This window comes from Cucurbita pepo, chromosome 10 (genome assembly GCF_057944985.1).
Source record: "Cucurbita pepo subsp. pepo isolate OVF chromosome 10, ASM5794498v1, whole genome shotgun sequence".
Classification (NCBI taxonomy): Eukaryota; Viridiplantae; Streptophyta; class Magnoliopsida; order Cucurbitales; family Cucurbitaceae; genus Cucurbita; species Cucurbita pepo.
Window position 1 is genome coordinate 19,300,042 of NC_141807.1, and position 20,499 is coordinate 19,320,540.

The following is a 20,499-nucleotide window of genomic DNA, read 5'->3' on the forward strand; positions in this document are numbered from 1 at the left end:
AAATATTAAATATTTACAAGTCACAACGTATTAACATCGATTACAAACGTTAAATATATTCTTAATTTTTTTAAAAATAGGATTAGATTGCATTGTAACACTATTTTCAAGTTGGTCGGATTGACCTAAAAAAAATCAAACAGAAACCAACATCTCATTGGTGAGAAGCAACAAGAGGATGAAACGCTCACATAACATAAATAAATTATAAAATCCACCCCCTTGTGAGAAATGTTTCGTTTCACTTTCTTGGAGGCCAGTGTCACGATCATGCTTGTCCAAGGCATGTCACCTATGGCCGCATGCCCGTGACACGCCGAAGCTCTACCTTGTACTACTTTATTGCTTTCTTTTACCGCTTTTATGTTGTATTATTTCTTTCTTGTTTTCTCAAACTCATGGCTACGCCTGGTAGACATGAAAGGCCTCAAAATGTACTAGGGGATGCGACTTATTGTCAAATTCTCCCTACCCGAAAAAATTATATATTGTTTAAGCCGTTGTTGTAGTCGTTTTGCTTGCATGCTACATAACACTGTCTCTCTTTCTCTTGCTTTCAAAACTCTTTTTCCAAAACCTCTCTCCCCCGCTTTCTAAAATCTTCTCTTGAAATCAAGACTCGAGGTTTGTATTCACGTTGCCCGACCGTAGGCAACGTGACTTGAAGTAGGCTTGACCCACTTAGTGCTGAGAGTGAGTGCCGCACAATCGCCAATTCCACTGCCTAGAAACCGCAGTGTCCTCGCTGGTACACTGCTCAGTGTCTTCTTATAAGAAATGCTTTGCTCTCCTCTCCAACGAAATCTATAAATGAACAGTGTCTAACTCTAATACTATTTGTAACAGCCCAAATCCACCGCTAGTAGATAGTGTCTGTTTTGACCCATTACATATCGTCGTCAGTCTCATGGTTTAAAAACGCGTATGTTAATCCACTCCAGCTCGGTGTCAGGCTCTAATACCATTTATAACAGCCCAAGCCCACTACTAATAAATATTGTTCGTTTTTACCCGTTATGTATCATCGTCAGTTTCACGATTTTAAAATACGCATGTTGTCAGGACAGACGTTTCCACGCCCTTTTAAGGAATAAATTCTTCTCCTTTCACATATAAAAGTTATTTTCTAAGGACTAAAAATGTCATTTTTAAAACTTTTTAGGAACTAATAATTTATTTCAAAGTGAAAATAAAAACTTTTAAATTTTTTTAATTACCATCATCAACTTAATAATAATAATAATAACAACGTTAATAAAAATTAAAAAAAAAATTATAATGAAAGAAAATAAATTCTTAATTAAATTAATTAATGATCATTCCAATGTGTTCTACAATTTAAAATTGTGGATAAAAAATAATAATTTTAAAGTTCGTTCATAATAATAATAATAATAATAATAATAATAATAATAACAATTTAAATAAAAAATAAAAAATAAAAAAAATAGTTTTAATACGTGCATGAGAGTTGAAGGGAGCAAACACGAAAATTGGGATTCGTAGTTAAAAACGAAGATTCATTTCAAATTGTTCTTCCCTTTTGTGTTCTTGCTCCGTTCTAGATTTATTTATTTGTGCCGATTCTTCATTCCATCCCGTTTTTCTCTCGAATAATCTCTCTTCCAATTCGCGGTAATTCATCATATCTTACGCATCAAGTCTTCCAAGAATAATCGCAATGGAATTGTATGCCATGCGTTGATGTTATTTATGCTCCTTCTCTGTATCTCTTTTTTTTTTTTACTCTCTCAATCTGCTCGGAAAAGGTTTGATAATCTGTTTTCAAGCCCAAAAAATTGACTGAAAACGGAGATTTGGAGGTTGTTTCCTTGGAAAATCTGTAAATGAACGATTACGGAATCGATTCGAAGCAAGAAATTCATCAAAATCATGGGGTGATGTTTGATTGTTACTCTCAGAATACTAGGGCACAGCAGCCCTGGAGGATGGGAACTTGTGTTCATCTATCCGCCATGGATGAGGTTGAGTCGTCGGAACAGCAAAATCTAGGTTTGTCTAATTCGAGCTCCACCATCATCAACCTGTTCGAATCTCCTGCTTCGGCTTTCTTCGCGACGGAGCAATGTATGGGGATTCCTCCTATTGAGTTTCGTACTGGTTCTTCGTCTTTCGATAGGGCTTCCGATTCGGCGGAGCACAGCGGCGCAGATTCTGAATTTAGTAACACCTTGCAATCGGTTGTGAGATCTCAACTCTGTAAGAGAAGCTTCAATGGCTTCCCGAAGACTATTTTCACTGACTACAAGGTGTTTGATGCTCGTCCGCCTTCAATCGGGAAGCACTTTTCCATTCCTTTCAAAGATCAAGGAGTACGTAATTTCCACTCTCCATCTGATTAATCTATTTTCCTTCTCCTTTCCAACTTTTATGGATGTTTTTGCGGTGTTTGATTCTGATTCAGGGGTGCTATGATTCAACCAGTTATTCAATTGCACAGCCAAGCTTTTGTTCTTCACAAGAGAAGAACTCTCCTAGATTCTCTTGTTTGAGTTCTTCCGTTGGCTCTGGAAGCTCTTCTTCTTCCTTCAATGGCAATGGATTCCCTACCAAAACGAGAATCCGATGGACGCAAGATCTCCATGAGAAGTTTGTTGACTGCGTTAATCGTCTTGGTGGTGCTGAGAGTAAGAACATTAAAGCCGATTTGTGGAGTTTTCTTGAATTTTTCAAGGCTCATTGTTGTTTGTGTTACAGAGGCGACGCCTAAAGCAATTTTGAAGCTGATGGATTCAGAGGGATTGACCATATTCCATGTGAAGAGCCATTTGCAGGTTCATCAAAAGAAGAAAGAAATCCATAACATAACTCAATTTTGTATGATTTGAATTTCCTTTCTGACCCATAAGTACTGATTTTTGTGATCTTCCTCCTTTGTAGAAATATCGGATAGCAAAATACATGCCAGAATCTGCAGATAGTAAGAGATTTCCATACTGAACAACCATTTATTTCAATTCAATCCTCTGTTCTGTTTGCTTGAAAGCTTTGAATCTTTACTTATCAACGATGGATTCTTTCCTGCAACCTCCAATTTTGTATTGTTATTTTCGAATGCAGGGAAATCTGATAGAAGGAACGACATGAATGAAGTTGCTGAACTGGATGTCAAAACGTGAGCTTCTAGTCACTTTTTCTACCTATATTCAAGAATATGAATGATTCAACTCTGTGTTGATAACCATTTAAGTGTTTGATTAAGAAAGATGATAACCAATAGTAATCTAAGATTTTGAAAAGTTATTTCTAACTCATTCGTGGTAATACAATTGAATGATGATGTATAACAGTGCCATGCAAATTAAAGACGCTTTACAACTGCAGCTCGATGTTCAGAGGCGTCTTCATGATCAACTAGAGGTAATATACTCGTGTTCTATCGAGTGTGTCAAACAAATTATTGAATGATAAAATGTTTACCTGTATCTAAACTTTAATAGTGTGCAATAGTTCTTGAACTTGCATCTTCATGATCGACTAGAGGCAATATACGGGTATTCTATCGAATTTGTGTCAAATAATTTATTGAATGATAAAGTGTCTCATCAGTATCTTAACTTTAATAGTGTGTAATAATTCTTGAACTCGCATCTTCATGATCAACTAGAGGTAGTATGCTCGTTTCTATTGAGTTTGTGTCAAATATACTATTGAATAATAAAGTGTTTAATCGGTATCGAAACATTAATAGTGTGTAATAGTTCTTGAACTCGCGTCTTCATGATCAACTAGAGGTAATATACTCGTGTTCTATCGAGTTTGTGTCAAATAAATTATTGAATGATAAAATGTTTAATCGGTATCTAAACTTTAATAATGTGTAATAGTTGTTGGAATGTTCAATTCTTTGTCCAATAGAATTTTAAACTTTGAATTTTGTTGTTACAGATACAGAGGAAGCTACAGTTGCAAATTGAAGAACAAGGGAAACGACTAAAGATCATGTTTGACCAACAACAAGAAACTAACAAATGCTTCTTCACAGCCAATGGCTTCAACAAACCGTTCCCTAACGACCCATCGGTTTATCTCGACGATCCTCCGATCCCGACAGCCGAAAACATCCGAAATGCCCAATTCCCAACCAACATAAGTTAGCCATGAAGAGAACCACCATTTTCATGATTACCAGTACATAAACACTCATTGGAGGGTTCACTGTCTTCTTTCAAACTTACAATGAACATTATTATGCAAAAACCTACACACAAAAAAAAGAGGTAAATATTTGAGTGTTGTTGAATATACAAACTTTTGAAAGTTGAATTGAAGAAACTAGCAATGGCCAGTTGCTTTTCAGATAACTTTTGCAATCTCGACTTTAAATTTTTAGAAAATGTTCGTAATTTTAACCCTATAATAAGTTCGAGTTGCTGCCTTATTTTTTTACCATGCAAAACCGACCATGCAGGGTCTAAGTTTTAGCATAGAGATTAGACCAGAAGAGAGTCGTCCGTAAGATTGGTGTTCTAGTTTACTTGATGTCAATAACTAAGCTAATAAAATCAAGAGAAACTCCCGAAAGTAACCTCTAACTTCTTAATCAAGAATATATATGTTTAATTAGATTGATATATATTTGATGCATTTAGGGTTAACATGTTTCTAGATAGGCAAATATAACACACACACGGACTAACTATATAAGTTAAAAGATTAGTCAAGTAAATTAATTTTAGGTAGTGACCATCTCAGTAGAAAGTTTTTTTTTTTTTTTGGGAGCGTATGTAACAGCTCTAGTCCACCACTAACAAATATTGTCCGCTTTTGGTTCATTACGTATCGTTGTCAGCCTCACGGTTTTAAAACGCATCTATTAGAGAGAGGTTCTCACGCCCTTATAAGGAGTTGTTGGCCAAAGCGGATAATATCTGCTAGCGGTGGGTTTGGACTGTTACAAATGGTATCAGAGTTAGACACTAGGCAATGTGCCAGTGAGAACGCTTAGCTCATTGTAAGATCTCACGTTGGTTGAAGAGGGAAACAAAACGTTCTTATAAGGGTGTAGAAACTTCTCCCTAGTAGACGCGTTTCAAAAACCATGAGACTGACGACGATATGTAATAGAGCCAAAAGCGGACAATATCTATTAGTACTGGGTTTGAGTTGTTACAGCTTACTTAGTACTCTCAGCCCTAAACCTAGGACGTCATGTCACTCCAGCATTAAGTTAACGAGACAAACAAAACTAAACGTTGAATAACATAACATAAACAATTTAAAACCGAATGAATCCGAACAAATGGGCTTAAGTTGTCTTTTCAAGAATCGAAGAGGCAGAAGCCAAAACCGAAACGACCGGGTAAGAAGAAGATTTGAATCAAAGAAGCATAGAAGAAGCCAAATTGAGAATAGAATATGCATTTGAAAGGAGTGTTTGAACTTGAGAAGTAGGTAGCAAAAGCATAAAAAAAATGTCGACATTTACAAGCAAAACAAACAATGCCATCTTATCTCTTACCAAAACCATTTAAATTGTGAGAAAGAGATAAGAGTTGGAAGCCAACGAACACCTTTTTAGATGCATTATTAGTGCATTTGCCAAAGATTCTTGTCCTTTACGCCTTTGGCTTTTTCTATTTTGGTATTGATTCTCATTGGTCTTTCTTCACCAATATTAGTCAATTAAATAATCAAATTATTATTATTATTATTCGTTAAAAGATCGATGGTGAGATCCCACCTCGGTTGGAGAGGAGAATGAAACATTCCTTATTATAAATGTGTGGAAACCTCTCTCTAGTAGACGCGTTTTAAAACAAGGGTAACGGCGATACATAACGTGCTAAAACATACAATGTTTACTAACAGTGGACTTGGGCTGTTACAAATGATATTAGAGCCCGACACTGGGTGGTGTGACAATAAAGGCGTTGGGCCCCAAGGGGGTAGATTGTGAGATCTCACATCGGTTAGAGAGGAGAACAAAACATTTCTTATTATAAGTGTGTGGAAACCTCCCCCCTAGCAGATGCGTTTTAAAATAAGGGTGGCGGTGATACGTAACGTGCTAAAACAGACAATATCTGCTAACGGTGGACTTGGACGGTTATAAATGGTATTAGAGCCAGACACTGGGCGGTGTGCCAATAAAGACGTTGGGCCCCATGTGGGTAGATTGTGAGATCCCATATCGGTTGGAGAGGATAACGAAACATTCCTTATTATAAGTGTGTGGAAACCTCTCTCTAGCATACGTGTTTTAAAACAAGGGTAACGACGATACATAACGTGCTAAAACAGACAATATATGCTAACGGTGGATTTGGACTGTTACAAATGGTATTAGAGCCCGACACTGGGCGGTGTGCCAATAAAGGCGTTGGGCCCCAAGGGGTAGATTGTGAGATCCCACATCGGTTGGAGAGGAGAACTGAAAATTACTTATAAGGTGTGGAAGCTTTTCCCTAGCAGAAGTGCTAGCGAGGACGTTAGGCCTCCAAAGGGGGTGGATTGTGAGATTCCACATCAGTTAACATTACTTATAAGTGTGTGGAAATCTTTCCCTAGCAGACGCGCAAGTTTCTATAACGCTGTACATAGTGTCTAAATTGTTGAAAGTAATTACTAGAACTAAACAAAAATATTATTTATTTATATGAAAATATAATGGGAGAAGCACCAAACACAATTGTCTCTTATTTTTCTAGTATCTTATTATTAGACATCTAATTCTCGAGTATTTTAGATAAAATCTTCAATCGAGCATCCCAATGGGTCTCATTCAAAAAACGAAAAAAGTTAGAAAATGGCTCGGTAGAGAAACTACTTCGGAGTGTTTCTCCGCTAAAAATATGAACATTATTGCTCTGATATGGCAACGGACTTGCGATTGTGCGGCACTCACTTCGCAGCAACAAGTGAGATAAGTCTATTCGTTCTTGCATCGCCTACGACCAAGCGACGTATACTCGAGCCTTTGGCCCCGGTTCAAGAAGAAAGTTATAGAAAACGATGACAAAGAGTTTTGAAAGCAAGATTTGAGAAATTGAAATTAGTATTATATGGGAATGTAAGTAAAAGACAACAACAACGGCTTACTGCATATAACTACCGAGAAGGGGATGAGTTAAATTGATAAATACAATTGAAATGTATTATTAATCTGAACTCGAGCGAAAGAAAAGGGTTTTAAATTATATCGGATTAAAAAAATATGTTTAGGCTTTATTTATATATGTGACAAATTATGGGAGAAAAAAACGAGGAAAATGTCATCCAAATTGGACCGTCCAATGACTTAGAATTAAAATAATTACACCTCATGGGACCAATTAAAAGTGCTTTCAGATTATGACATTCCTATTGTGCCCTCAAACTTATAAATTTTAAAAAAATTAAAATCATTTATATCCTAAAATTTTAAATTTATTTAAAATACAAAAAAGTGACGTGGCAATGACTTGTAAATAGTGGCGTACGTGAATAATGTCGTGCTATACATGTCGGCTATTAGGTTATGGAGCCTAGTGCTTATTTATCATATATAGTAAATAGTAAATAGTTATATATATATATATCTCTGATAGATAGTTATATATACTAAATATATTTTCTGTAATATCTGTGTTCTCTATTATAGTACATACTCGAGTGTAAACGTAGGAGAATAATTTGTTACATGACATACAACATGCATGAGATCATACATTAAGAATCATGGTTCGATAAGATGACAGCACATAATACTTCCATACTATTTCATTTATACTTATCATACATGGTACATCATGGTATCTTGGAAGACATAAACACGGTCATATCCATGTAGTAGCCATAATCAAACATAAAAGAAAGTGGGTGTTTTATATAGTTCATTTAGATACTATAACATAAATAATAACACGTAAATCGAGCCCCTCAAACAATTTCATCCAATCTAGCTCATAGGCATTTCAACAGCAAGTGAACTTGCAGTTTTGGGATCAACTTAGCGTTCCTAAGCTCATTCTAACCGATTGTACCTAGGTTCAACTCACCTAAAATTCAGGTTCACCTGTGATATTCTATTCATTCATAAAATTGAGTTTAGAATCTATTCATCGAGCTAACATAACTTAACATAACTTAATTATGCTATCTAACAACTAGTAGTCATATCTAGACAATAGACTGCAGTGGGTTAGTGATATCAGTAAGGTCAGGTTGTGTACGGTGGGTTACTTTACTCTTGGCTTTCCTGAGCCACATTTTAGTTTTTAAAAGGATAGTCCAAAACAGAAAATCCAAATAGAACAATATTGGCTAGCAAGGGGCATTTTAAAAAGGGATACCCCAAAAGAGAAAGCCCAAAGAGGACAATATTTTACTCGTCTTTCCTGAGCTGCATTTTAAAAACTTTGAGGGATACCCCAAAGGGGAAAGCCCAAAGAAGACAATATTTGCTAGCAATAGGCTTGGACCGTTACATCAGCACTGAATCACACAAAAATTTTAGCTTCCTCGCTCAACTTTATGTCAATGTAACTAACAAAAATACAATTTCATGGATCATTTCCAACTATATTTTCAAACTCTCATAAGTAAAAATTATCTCTAAAACCTTAATGAGGAACAGTAAATTTTGCTCAAAGAATTGATATTAAACAAAACTTTGGGAATGCCCTTCACAAAAGAAGGCTCCTCACACTTACGGCAACTCTTTTGGGTGCCTTTTAAGCCCTAAATAAACTTCAAAACTCACAGCTCTTTAGGAATTGAAATTTGCCAGCAACTGTACCAAATATCAAATATTGTTGAATTAAATGTCTTCCATCCATTAAGCAGCTTTTAAGCTCTTCGACAAAAGCTCGTAAAAATGTTTTTGCTGTTACCATAAGAGAAAAAGGATGGTTAGAAAATAATGCATCACAGTATTTCGTTTTGAATAGGATAAGGTAGATAAAACCTTTTCCGACACGGAGGGCGAAATCTTAGTCAGCGCACGCTCAAAATCGGTCGTCTTGATTGTACATGATGCTGATTCCAAATTATTGCTGACTGATGTCAACTTTTCTTCCAAAGCAGCCATTGCAGCTTCATTCATCTGTCATGATAAAAATCACATGAGCTTGACCTTAAACACCCTTCACCCTTTTCCCAGGTAGAATGAGGAAAGAAGAAACCGTGACTAATCCTAAAATATAAAATATAAATATTGCCGGCTCAAAAAGATGTTGCGGATTGTTGGGAGGGAGTCTCACATTGGTTAATTTGGGGAATGATCATAGGTTTATAAGTAAGGAATACATCTCTATTGGAATGAGGCTTTTGGGGAAGCCCGAGCTTATGCTCAAAGTGGACAATACCATACCAATGTGGAGAGTTGTGATTCCTAACATGGTATCAGAGCCATGTCCTTAACTTAGTCATGTCAATAAAATTCTCAAATGTCGAACAAAGAAGTTGTGAGCCTCGAAGGTGTAGTCGAAAGTGACTCAATGTCGAACAAAGGGTGTACTTTGTTCGACGACTCCAGAAAAGGAGTCGAGCCTCGATTAAGGGGAGGCTGTTTGAGGGCTCCATAGGCCTCAAGGGAGGCTCTATAGTGTACTTTGTTCAAGGAGAGGATTATTAAGGATTGTTGGGAGGGAGTCCCACGTTGGCTAATTTAGGGAATGATCATGGGTTTATAGGAATACATCTCCATTGGAATGAGGCCTTTTGGGGAAGCTCAAAAGAAAGCCACGAGAGCTTATGCTCAAATGGAATGAGGCCTTTTGGGGAAGCTCAAAACAAAGCCACGAGAGCTTATGCTCAAAGTAGACAATATCATACCATTGTGGAGAGTCGTGATTCCTAACAAAAGATTTATAAAAATTTAAACGAAAATAAAAACTAACCAGTGCAGCAAGATCAGCCCCACTAAAATTATCACAAGCCTGCATTTGTCCAATCGCAAGTAGATCTACGCCAATATCAATAGGCTTCTTCCTTCCAAGAGCTTTTAAGACTAGCCCTCGTTCAGTTGGACCAGGGAGAGGAACATAAAGAAGTTTTCCGAACCTACCTGGTCGCAGAACAGCAGGATCCATGACCTCCGGTCTACCAAGATGAACGTATTTTTATGAGTATTAAGATTATAGTGACGCTCACCAAAGCATATGAATTTAAATGATCTACCTATTTGTAGCACCAATAACAAAGACACCTCGTCGTTGTTCTGCTCCATCCAACTCTATGAGTAACTACAAAAATGAAGTGGATCAATTCAACCACACTGAACTAATGAAATCTAAATAAGGATAGAAAGTAAAAACAAGAAGAAGAAAGACCCTAAGCACAAGAAAATCATAGAATGCATTGCAAGGCGCTTCATCGAACCTGGTTCAATAATCGCTCCACAACCCATCCCCCTTCTTTGCCACGTTTTGTTGTTAAGGCATCCACCTACAAACAATTGGAAACATAATAATAAAAGAAGGATAAGAGAGAAAAAAAAAACAATTCTTCTATTAATCAGCCACTCATTCATAACCATTCTAGAGAAAGGGGAAGATTTGGATCATCATCCATTTTAGAGCATCTCTTTTTTGGGGTAGCTTTTGTAAATTTCATAGTAACTATGATTTTTTGTTTATTAATGTTCTTTGCATGTTATAAAATCTCTTTGTTTTCTTTCATTGAAGAGAAAAGAATAGTTGAAATAAATATATACTTATGTAATTGCTACCGTAGATAATAGACATATATTCCATATGCAATCCCTAAAGTTAAATACAAAAATGATTATCAACAACATAACTAGCGAATAGTAATGAACGCGTCATACTTCATCAAAGAATAGAATGCATGGTGCGCACGTCCTTGCCCGACTAAATAGTGTCCGAACTGCAAGTTCACTTTCTCCAACATATTTATTTAGTAACTCGGGCCCCTGTGCAACAAATAAAGGGTTATTACAAAAATACTGAACCTAGTGTGAATGAAATCGGCTCCAGCCTCATTTGAATCACTTAAATACCGAACCTTAATGTGAATGAAATTGGCTCCAGCCTCATTTGCAACGGCCTTAGCAATTAGTGTTTTACCGCATCCTGGAGGACCATATAGCAAAAATCCCGTCTCTAGATCCACACCAAAGCCCTAGAACCAAGAACAGGTTAAGAAAAAAATGACAAAATGCCATAAGAACAAACCACTGGAAATTCTCAACCATGTAGAAAAGAAGCATAAAAAAGTCCATATACTTAATGACAAAAATTCAGGATGCACTTGGATAGTAGTCTGAAAATAGAAATTTGAAAACAAGGGATTCAATGAATAACAAAGTTGTATTTCATAGTTCTAGTTACCAACTAAATATTAGGTCGTCTTCCAGCAGGAATCGAACCTACGAATTTTCCCCTTTATTAGGTCGGTATATCACAAATATCATAGAATTTATAGTATGTTATATACATACATACAATATATATATATATATATATATATATATTGAATAAAAAATGAAATGAGTTAAATGCCATATCAAAGTTTTATATTCTGCATTTCAAAAGTTTAAATTCAAACTTTGGATACAATGAACGCATAAAAAGAATAAGTGTGCCAAACAAATATTCACAGAAAACATAAATAGAATTTGGATTGCATGCCAAACAGACCCTAAATAATATTTCATTTGTGAACTGGAACTTACAAAACTATTGAGCATGAAGCTTGAAAAACCGAAACCAATGCATTACAATAGAAACTGTTCTCTAATTCAACTTTACGAGAATATGCAGTTACGAGCTATAGGGAAAGATGAAACAAAAATAATGTTTTATTAAATATCAAAAGAGAAACCAAAAGTAAATACCTCATAATCCTCTGGATACTTTACACGCCGAACTACATAGCGATCGAACTCTGCTCTTAGTTGTTCTAAGCCTCCAACATCTTCCCACTTTACACTAGGAATTGCAGAAAACCCTTCTCTTCTCAGTGAAGGTTGTACCATTTGAATTGCTTCCTGTAGAACGTAACAACATAGAAGAGAAAATGACAAATCTAGTCAATATCATTCATTTGAAAAAAAATCAGTGAGTTCCATGAAATAAGAATCATTAAAAATACATATATGTTTGATCACCTCAAAGTCAGTCATGGTTATAGCCAATTTGTCCATCTCTTCAGGCAACCAAGGCTGCTTCCACCAATCTTCCATATGTTCCTTATCAACAACATCAGAAGATAATTCACATTTTCTTTGATCAATTATCCTCTTCATGGCAAGATTACCAGCCTTATTAGCTAATGCTGTCAAATCAGCTCCAACAAACCCAGGAGTCGCCCTAGCTATTTTTAGAAGATCAAATGAACCTTCGAGTCTCAAGTTGCTGGTAAGGACAGAGAGAATTTCAGTCCTTGCATTTTCATCTGGAACCCCTAATACGATCTCACGATCAAAACGACCAGGCCTCCTTAATGCAGGATCAACAGCATCAGGTCTATTGGTAGCACCAATTACAAGAACATAGCCTGGTCTAACATTGGAACTATCTTTCTTTGAACTTGCATCAGTAGAATCTACAAGTTTGTGGAATCCATCCATGCAAGTCATTAGTTGTGTTACAATCCGTCTCTCCATTTCTCTCTGTAGATTTTCTCTCTTTGATGCAATTGCATCAATCTCATCAATAAAAACAATTGAGGGTGCTGTCCTATACGCTTTGGCAAAAAGCTCTCTAATATTTTCTTCCGACGCACCTAAAAGTCCCAAAATAATGAATTACTTGAAATAGTAGAACACAAAAAATAACTTATTCAGCATTGAAACCAGAACAAAAAGAAAGAAACTTGTAAGAAAAAAAAAAATCAAGCATCATAGAAAAGTGAAACTTGTAATCGTAGTAAAAGTGTCCAAAATTGCTACAATTGAAGTTTAAGAGAGAACTTTTCATCAACTCGGTAGATCCGTGCATATATTACAAATAAGTACCACCAATCCAAATTTGTAAGTTTAACGATTTAAGTATCATTAAGAAAACATATGTAGTGTTGGAACTGTGGAGAAATCAAGATTAAACAACATAGGATACCAATTTCATTTAGACCATAGAGTTTAATACTAACAATCCACCAACAACAATTATATTGATAATGTATCCTAAAATTAGTTCTCTAGAATGAAAAGCTTAACTCTTAACAGTAAGTAAACCATAACATGACATATTGCAAGCATGTTTATACTATCTCATAACAAAATTCTTATCTCCACATCTATATAACCATATGGTTTTACCACTCAAGCACACAATTTCAACTATTTTTGCAAGATAAACATCTATCTACCTGATACACCCGACACGACCTCCGTGGCGGAAATCTTATAGAATGGCACGCCCGTTTCGTTCGCAATGGCATGAGCCAACTTTGTCTTCCCACAACCAGGGGGTCCATGTAGCAAAATTCCAGCCATCGGCCGAACCCCCAACCACAATGGCAGCTGTGGATGGTAGAGTGGCACAATCACCTCCATCTTCAGTTCGTCTAGCACACTCTTCATCCCTCCCAAATCCTTAAACCTTGGCCCTTCCTCCTTCGCTTCACCTGTTTCAACTTCTGTCCCATTAGGAGAATCCTGTGTCTCCTTCTGCAATACCCCCTTGCTTGCATTCCCCACACAAATCTTTTCAGCAACCTTATTATCTATGGCAACTTCCAACTCCACACTCTTCTCCAAATGCTCATTCTTCGATTTCTTCGACTCTGCATAAGATGTTCGGAGCATCGACTTCATCAGATCGAACTCCGGCTCTACCTTTTCCCCGTAAATGGCATCCTCCGATGTCGACAACGCTCCATCGCCACTATTATCAGAATCCGATGAAGAAGACGAAGACGAAGACGAATCATCCTGATTGCTGCGTTGTATCCTCCTGAGATGCATACTCTCCATACTCTGCAACCGCTGTTCGCGTACGTCGACTCTCCTATGCCGCTTCTTTCCAATGGTACTGCAATCTGCGCCTTCATCTTCAGAATCTTGCAATTGGCGCTTGATTTTGCTGGTGGAAGTAGAAGGAATGGATTTAGGGCTCTTCGTGAGCTGCGAGTCGAGGGTTTGTTGGACGATTAAAGTGAAAGGTGACTTCTTGAGATGTCGGTAGTCCCGGTAAGTGGACTGGAGATGCTCGACGATGTCGTCAACGGTGGGACATTTATGGCGACAAGACTTAATTCGTTGAAGAAGGAAACCACGATTCACAACGGACGGCGACCTGCCGCCAGCCATCTCCGCCGCCTCGCTTGGATGTGGAAGAGAGATGCCCTTGTAATCGACGCGCAGCGGCGGCGGTTAACGATGAGCAACACGGATGGTTGGTAATACGAATTTCTATTTTACCCCTAATTTATTTTAATGACTTATTTTAAAATGTTTTTATTTTTATAATTATTGTTCATTATTTTATTGGAACTCCGTTGGAGACAATGACATTTTTACCCTTATTCACAGTAATCCTATGAAATTAAATTTCACCAAAAATAATAATAGTAATACTACCTATCCCACGTGAGATCTCATATCAGTTGGAAAAGGAAACGTATCAATTCTTATAAATGCGTGGAAACTTCTCTTTAGTAAACGCATTTTAAAATCGTGAGGCTAACATCGATATGTACAGCAGCGGATATCTGTAAAAGTGAATATTTTTTTTGTTTTATTTATATAATTATGCTCACCCAGCTGAAAATATAATTATGCCCACCCAGCTGAAAGTTGAATCTAAAAAATCTCTTAAGCAACTTCTCTTCGAATACATCAAAACGTGATATCTATGAACAATCTCCATAAAACGTGAAGAATACCCTATTTAGAATGAAAGAAAAAATAGGTAGCAAACAACAATCGGGAGAGAGAAATCAAATGTACTAGATCTCAAATGGATAAACGACGATAACTTACGTACATAATTCTCGAAAAATACTAAAACATCGTAAAAGTAAAAAGAGACCACTACTCTCATTATAATTTTGAATCTTTTATTTACAATTTAATATCATCTATTATATAAAAAGTTCAAAATTATTAATATAATCTTGAATGATACACGATTAACCTACGAAAAAAATCATGTTAACATAATGATCGAAAGGATTTATAATGTATAGATAAGATTCTATATTTTATTTTAATAACAATATTCATACAACCCACTTTGTAATTATTACAAATTGTTTGATTTAATTGATTTAAATCATTCATAGATTCAATATGTTTATCACTTTAGAGAATTGACCCAATAGATATTTGAGAACATAATCTTTGTACGGTAAGTAGATGCATAAGGTACTAATGATTGGAGTACTTGAACAATAGGACTTCTCGTTGGTCAAAGAGAGTACGGTTGAATCATAGATAAATCATTAATTAGAGAATCATGATAACTCAGGAATAATTATTATATTGCATACGAGTTCATCGAAGACCTATAGTAAAGTGACTTATACAAATGAACATTGATTAACTAATTTTACGTCCCCGATTCATAAGATTCCCTTGCTAGCGGAAATGTTCAAATTTGGAAAACAAAAATCTTTACCAACTCCTTTAAAACGAATAAGAAATATAACTCTTCTTTTGAAAAAGATGGCTGAAGAAAGAAACGTTACCGGGAGAGAGCGGGTGAGAGATTTTACGAATATTTTTAAATCTATATCCAACGATTAAAAGTAAGGTCAAAAAGAAAGAAATACGACTCAAAGTATATTAATTCGTTCCCTATGTACAAGACTATTCCATATGTATTCAATCAAATTGCTACGTTAGTCAACATATGCTTCATGCTCCAAATCATTTTCATTACCAAGATATATAGTTGCTATGCCTTCAAATAAGAGCAAATACCTGGTGATATTGTATCATCATCCAAATCTTTCAAGCCTCCTCCGACGCAGTTCCTCTGGCGTTAAATCAAAACGATGTGATAATCGACGAGAAGGCATCGCCCTATCCTGCCGATCCGTCCCACACATTTCGCACCTGGGTAATAAGCAAGAATTGTCAAATGTACATGCTCGACACCTCCATGTATCGACACTCGTTTGTCGTCTACCAACGGTTCCTCCTCCGAAAATCCTATGATGCCGAAATGGATTCAAGCGACAGAAAAATCCAAGAGGACGACTCAATATTCGACCAACACTTCTAAAAAGAAGTGCCAATGGATCCGACCCCGAATTCATGCCCTTCAAACGTAAAAAGAGAATACCAGCAAGTATGCCACCAAGATGACCAAGGAATGAGACACCAGGTGAAACTATTTGGATAAGGATTAGTTCTAACCATGCAGCATGACTTGATGGTACTCTTACACCATGAACGTAAGTGTAGCTTTCAGATTGAGAACCAAGAACAACTTTCATCGCAAAAAGTACACCCGAAAACCCGACAGAATATTCATGGTAGTAAGGCCTCTCGTAATTGAAGAATAGTAGAGATTTGACAAGCAACAAGGTAATTCCCTGTGACATTACGAGTAACGCGCCAACCATCGAGGCAAATTTCGTACTGCCCATTGATGATTCCAATTGAATGCCTTTCCATAGTAGAGATATCATGTTGTAGACAAGGTGTGAGTCACCCACATGGTAGAATGGTGATAGAAAAAAACGCTTAAAGTCTTTGTACTGCCAAATGCAAAGGATACCAATGTTATGAGAGTGTCACAATGAAACATATAAACAAGAAACTGAGAGATTGCAGGAATAACTCTACAACGGTTCATTATCGAGAGAGATAGCAGGAATACAATTGTAAAAAAACAAGAAACTGAGAATATTGGGAAGCAATCGAAGTGTCGAAGTTCTTGAGTGCTTTTCATTTTTCTCAAATTCAGAGTTACTATACTTTGAAGACTACCGTATAATAACCGCGTTCCAAGGACGCCTTGTAAGGTTGTAAATTACACAGCTATGTGGGGACAAACAAATCTGGATGTGTCTTATAACGTTCAACATCATAACATTTCTTGCAGTTGAAGCATACATATTCAAATAGAATCCATCGTTTTCTTCCATTTCTCTATGCAAGCTGATTTTCCAACTAAAAAAGACAGAACCTATTTGTAACAATGACGCTATAAACTACAAAATTTGTTATACAGCTGAATGAAAAAGGGACATGCCATTCTGTTTAGGACTTCGCTAACAACGTGTTAACAAAAAGAAGGGTCCTAAACAGAAAGAACTATAAACCCTACAATAAAGCGCGAAAACCACGATGACGACAACAATGCTACCTAATCCTAAACAGAGAGTTGATAATAAAATTAGATGATTGGGTAATAACTAAATAGCCAGAATAGTCACCTTGAGGATGAGATACGCATTAAACCAGATATCATCTATGGACGGGATGACAGAACGAAGAAAACCGGGCCTTAGATGAATAAGAGTATTAGTGGCGAGGAGCCCCACTGTGATGGGCTTTCCCTGGAGCCTGTTGTATTGGGTCACCACTTGGTAAGCTAGCAGTGGTAGCATTCCAGCGTGTGCTTATTTCCTATAGCATCCAATAAGAATATGGTTAAATAGGACAATAATACAAAGAGGAAATAGCAGCATTCTCTAAAGTCAGTAAGATAATACAGCACAAGTTACATGCAGTTAATGCATTGCAAATCAAACAAATATTGTTTCATAAAGAATATAAATATAACTGAAGGGTACCAAACTTCCTGGAATAAGCCCTTGTTCTTAAATTGGCATAGCATCGTTTCAAGAAGCAATTGGTACAAAGTTATACTCGAAGGTTAAGTCGGGGAACTGGGTGAAGCAAAGAGGCCCTCCATATCTCACAGTTTCCTGAGAGAATGACTGGATTGGGGTAAATGGCTATCATGATTATCACTCTGACCAACCCATGAACACGTTTAACTTCTTAATGTATTTTATAAGTTTTGTTCAGTTCGGGTCAACCCGAGGTTTTTCCTATGAATCCAAAACCGAACCGAGTCTATTTGGGTTCAAGAAACCCAACCCGAAATACTAATCCAACCCAACCCCTATAATTCGAGTTGGGTTGATGGTTGTCAGGTTGGATGTACACCCCTAGGTAAATGCCTATCACGATTATCGATGAAATGATAAAAGCATTTCACAAGAGAAGGCTGGGGGACAGATTCAAATTGTGTTGTTCAGTAATGGATATATAATTTGAGAGCATTCTATTCATGGCTATAGAAAACGAAGCAACAATAAGAACCCCATCTAAAGTAAGCTACAAGATGTTATAAATCCCATGACACCGAAGAGTTGAGGCAAAAATCCAAGAGATTACTAAAATATTCGGGATAAAACGTCTATCGTTCGCAAAAGGTGCTGCTAAAAGGGCAACGCTAATCAGTCTTATGCTCAAACAGCACTAATGAAGCTTTTAGCAATGCATTTCTGTGTTACCATAGCAATGCCTCAAGTAATGCATAACTGAAAATGATCTTTAGCATTTCACCCACTGCATTGCCAAGAATATCTTTCTCCAACCTCTCATTTGTCATTAGTTTTGATTTTATATTAAGTAAACGGGAAGACCAAGAAGGTTATGCATAACACAAAATATTTGGTTCAAAACCTGAAATTCCAGATCCAAAAAGGAACCCCTAAAATATTTGGTTGATAGTTTAGATGCTACCTCGTTCCACAGCTCATTTTATTCAGATTTTGGCAATTCCAGAACAGGATTCAATCCCCAAATTCTAGATGAAATTCAATCTTTAAAAAATCCATACAACCTACGCAAAAGAACTCATCAATGGCAATTCACATTGCCAACACAATCATTGAAGGTCGAAAGTTCAAAACAACATCCACGAGAAAATGCACTTTCGCATTCTAACACTACAAACAAGCAACAATTTGGACAGAAAAACAAAGAGTTTCACCACTTTGATTAAACAAGCGCGATTATATCAAAAAGCAGTCCATATTTTGCAAAAAAAAAAAAAAAAAATTAAAACGACAGGAAGATGATGATTACAGAAATCAGAAAAATGGGTTCTACAACAAGAAATGAAGAATTAAACTGCGAATCTTACAAGTTTAAAGAGGAGAAAAAGAAGGCAATGAGAGATCAAAATCTGAGAATTTGATCAGCTGCAACGGGTTTGGAAATACAGAATAACTTCGCTTCGCATCGCCTTATGGATTGCCGCCCACGAAACCTTTTCAATTAAGAAACATCGCGAATTTTCTCGTTGAAAATTGTGGGACCCACTCGATTAAATAATATTCTTTAAATATTTTTCTTTTTCTTTTTAATACTTTCTATATATATATATATTAGCTTAAGTATAAAAATTGGAATTAAGTAAATAAAAATTAATTCTTAAAATATAGTCTAATGCAATTAAAATTGATTATAAATACGAAAGGACATTCTCGTAATTATACATGTTTCAAATAGAATCTAAAACACGAAGATTTTTAGACTTTATAAGTTCATCTAAATTTTGAGACGAACTCTGTGAAAGTCGAACTTTAGGTTTATGGTCCTCCAAATCTCTAACCGGACAATGTTTAGTCCAAACATCGAGACGATGTTGTAAATTTTTTTATCTTAAACAATTTGTATTAAATAATAACCCCAACTCACCCATAAATTCTTTTCGTTGAACGGTTCGAGTGATTCGAGTTATTTACTTAAATTTAAATATTTAATTAAAATTTTCAAACCGCTAAAAAATAGTAATATTTAAGAATAGTCGGAGAATAAATAATATAAAAAATAATTATATAATTACATAAAAGTAAAATAAAATATACGAATATAAAATTGTAGGTTAAAATTAACAATAAATTCGAATTTGAATATATAATTCTACCCTAAACTAATATTCATATTCTAATAATTAAATTTGGAACCAATTATGAATTGACACGTGTCCCTAATAAATTTTACAACCCTATATATAAAAAAAAGAAGATGATTATGGGGATAAAATCATTAAAAAAAATATTATACTTTAAATAGCATCTTTCAATCAAAAATTAACTATCAAGACTCATTCTATGGTCTCTTCAGCTAACATCGTCATCTGTACGTAGTGTGTTATTGTCATGCTCGTTTAGGGTATGTTGCCCATGACCGCATGCCCATGTCAAGCCAAACCCTTTATGCTTTTTTTAGGTCGTTTTTACTTTTATACTTCTAACGGAGTATGACGTTTCGACAAAATAATGTCTAGGCCTACCAGACTTGAAATGTCTCCAAATGTACTATACGTAAATATGACTAATTGTCAACTTCTTCTCCCTGCCCGATAGTTATATGGTGTAAGCCGTTGTTGTTACATTTTTGCTTGCATTCAAATTTTGTTTTCAAAATCTCTCTGCCCCCGTTTTTTAAAACTTTCTTCTTGAGTCGGGATTAGAGACTCGAGCATACGTCGCTTCGCCGTAGACGATGCAAGAACGAATTGACTTAACTCATTTGTTGCTGGAAAGTGCACAATCGTAAGTACGCTGTAATGAAGAGTGCAATTGACTCTGCCTAAAAAAATATTAAATATATTTAAA

General features: G+C 36.0%; 3 protein-coding genes across 3 annotated transcripts; 1 reads left to right on the plus strand and 2 right to left on the minus strand.

The window, feature by feature from the left end:
• Positions 1–1,477: 1,477 nt before the first annotated feature.
• LOC111804176 (myb family transcription factor PHL5) lies at positions 1,478–4,325 on the plus strand. The gene is made up of 7 exons (XM_023688893.2): positions 1,478–2,333; positions 2,426–2,648; positions 2,719–2,795; positions 2,902–2,941; positions 3,082–3,136; positions 3,312–3,381; positions 3,910–4,325. The coding sequence occupies exons 1-7, from the start codon at positions 1,848–1,850 to the stop codon at positions 4,117–4,119; spliced, it is 1,161 nt and encodes a 386-aa protein (XP_023544661.2). The 5' UTR covers positions 1,478–1,847; the 3' UTR covers positions 4,120–4,325.
• Positions 4,326–8,430: 4,105 nt separating this feature from the next.
• On the minus strand, positions 8,431–14,348 carry LOC111804209 (cell division control protein 48 homolog C). Its single transcript, XM_023688935.2, has 10 exons — positions 13,276–14,348; positions 12,074–12,690; positions 11,801–11,953; positions 10,969–11,085; positions 10,772–10,876; positions 10,324–10,389; positions 10,123–10,187; positions 9,843–10,044; positions 8,909–9,046; positions 8,431–8,827 (listed from the first exon to the last, which is right to left on the minus strand). Exons 1-10 carry the CDS (start codon positions 14,216–14,218, stop codon positions 8,780–8,782), a joined length of 2,454 nt encoding a protein of 817 aa, XP_023544703.2. The 5' UTR covers positions 14,219–14,348; the 3' UTR covers positions 8,431–8,779.
• Positions 14,349–15,627: 1,279 nt separating this feature from the next.
• RBL14 (RHOMBOID-like protein 14) lies at positions 15,628–19,176 on the minus strand. The gene is made up of 3 exons (XM_023687595.2): positions 19,020–19,176; positions 17,296–17,488; positions 15,628–16,614 (listed from the first exon to the last, which is right to left on the minus strand). Exons 2-3 carry the CDS (start codon positions 17,467–17,469, stop codon positions 15,850–15,852), a joined length of 939 nt encoding a protein of 312 aa, XP_023543363.2. The 5' UTR covers positions 17,470–17,488; positions 19,020–19,176; the 3' UTR covers positions 15,628–15,849.
• Positions 19,177–20,499: the final 1,323 nt, after the last annotated feature.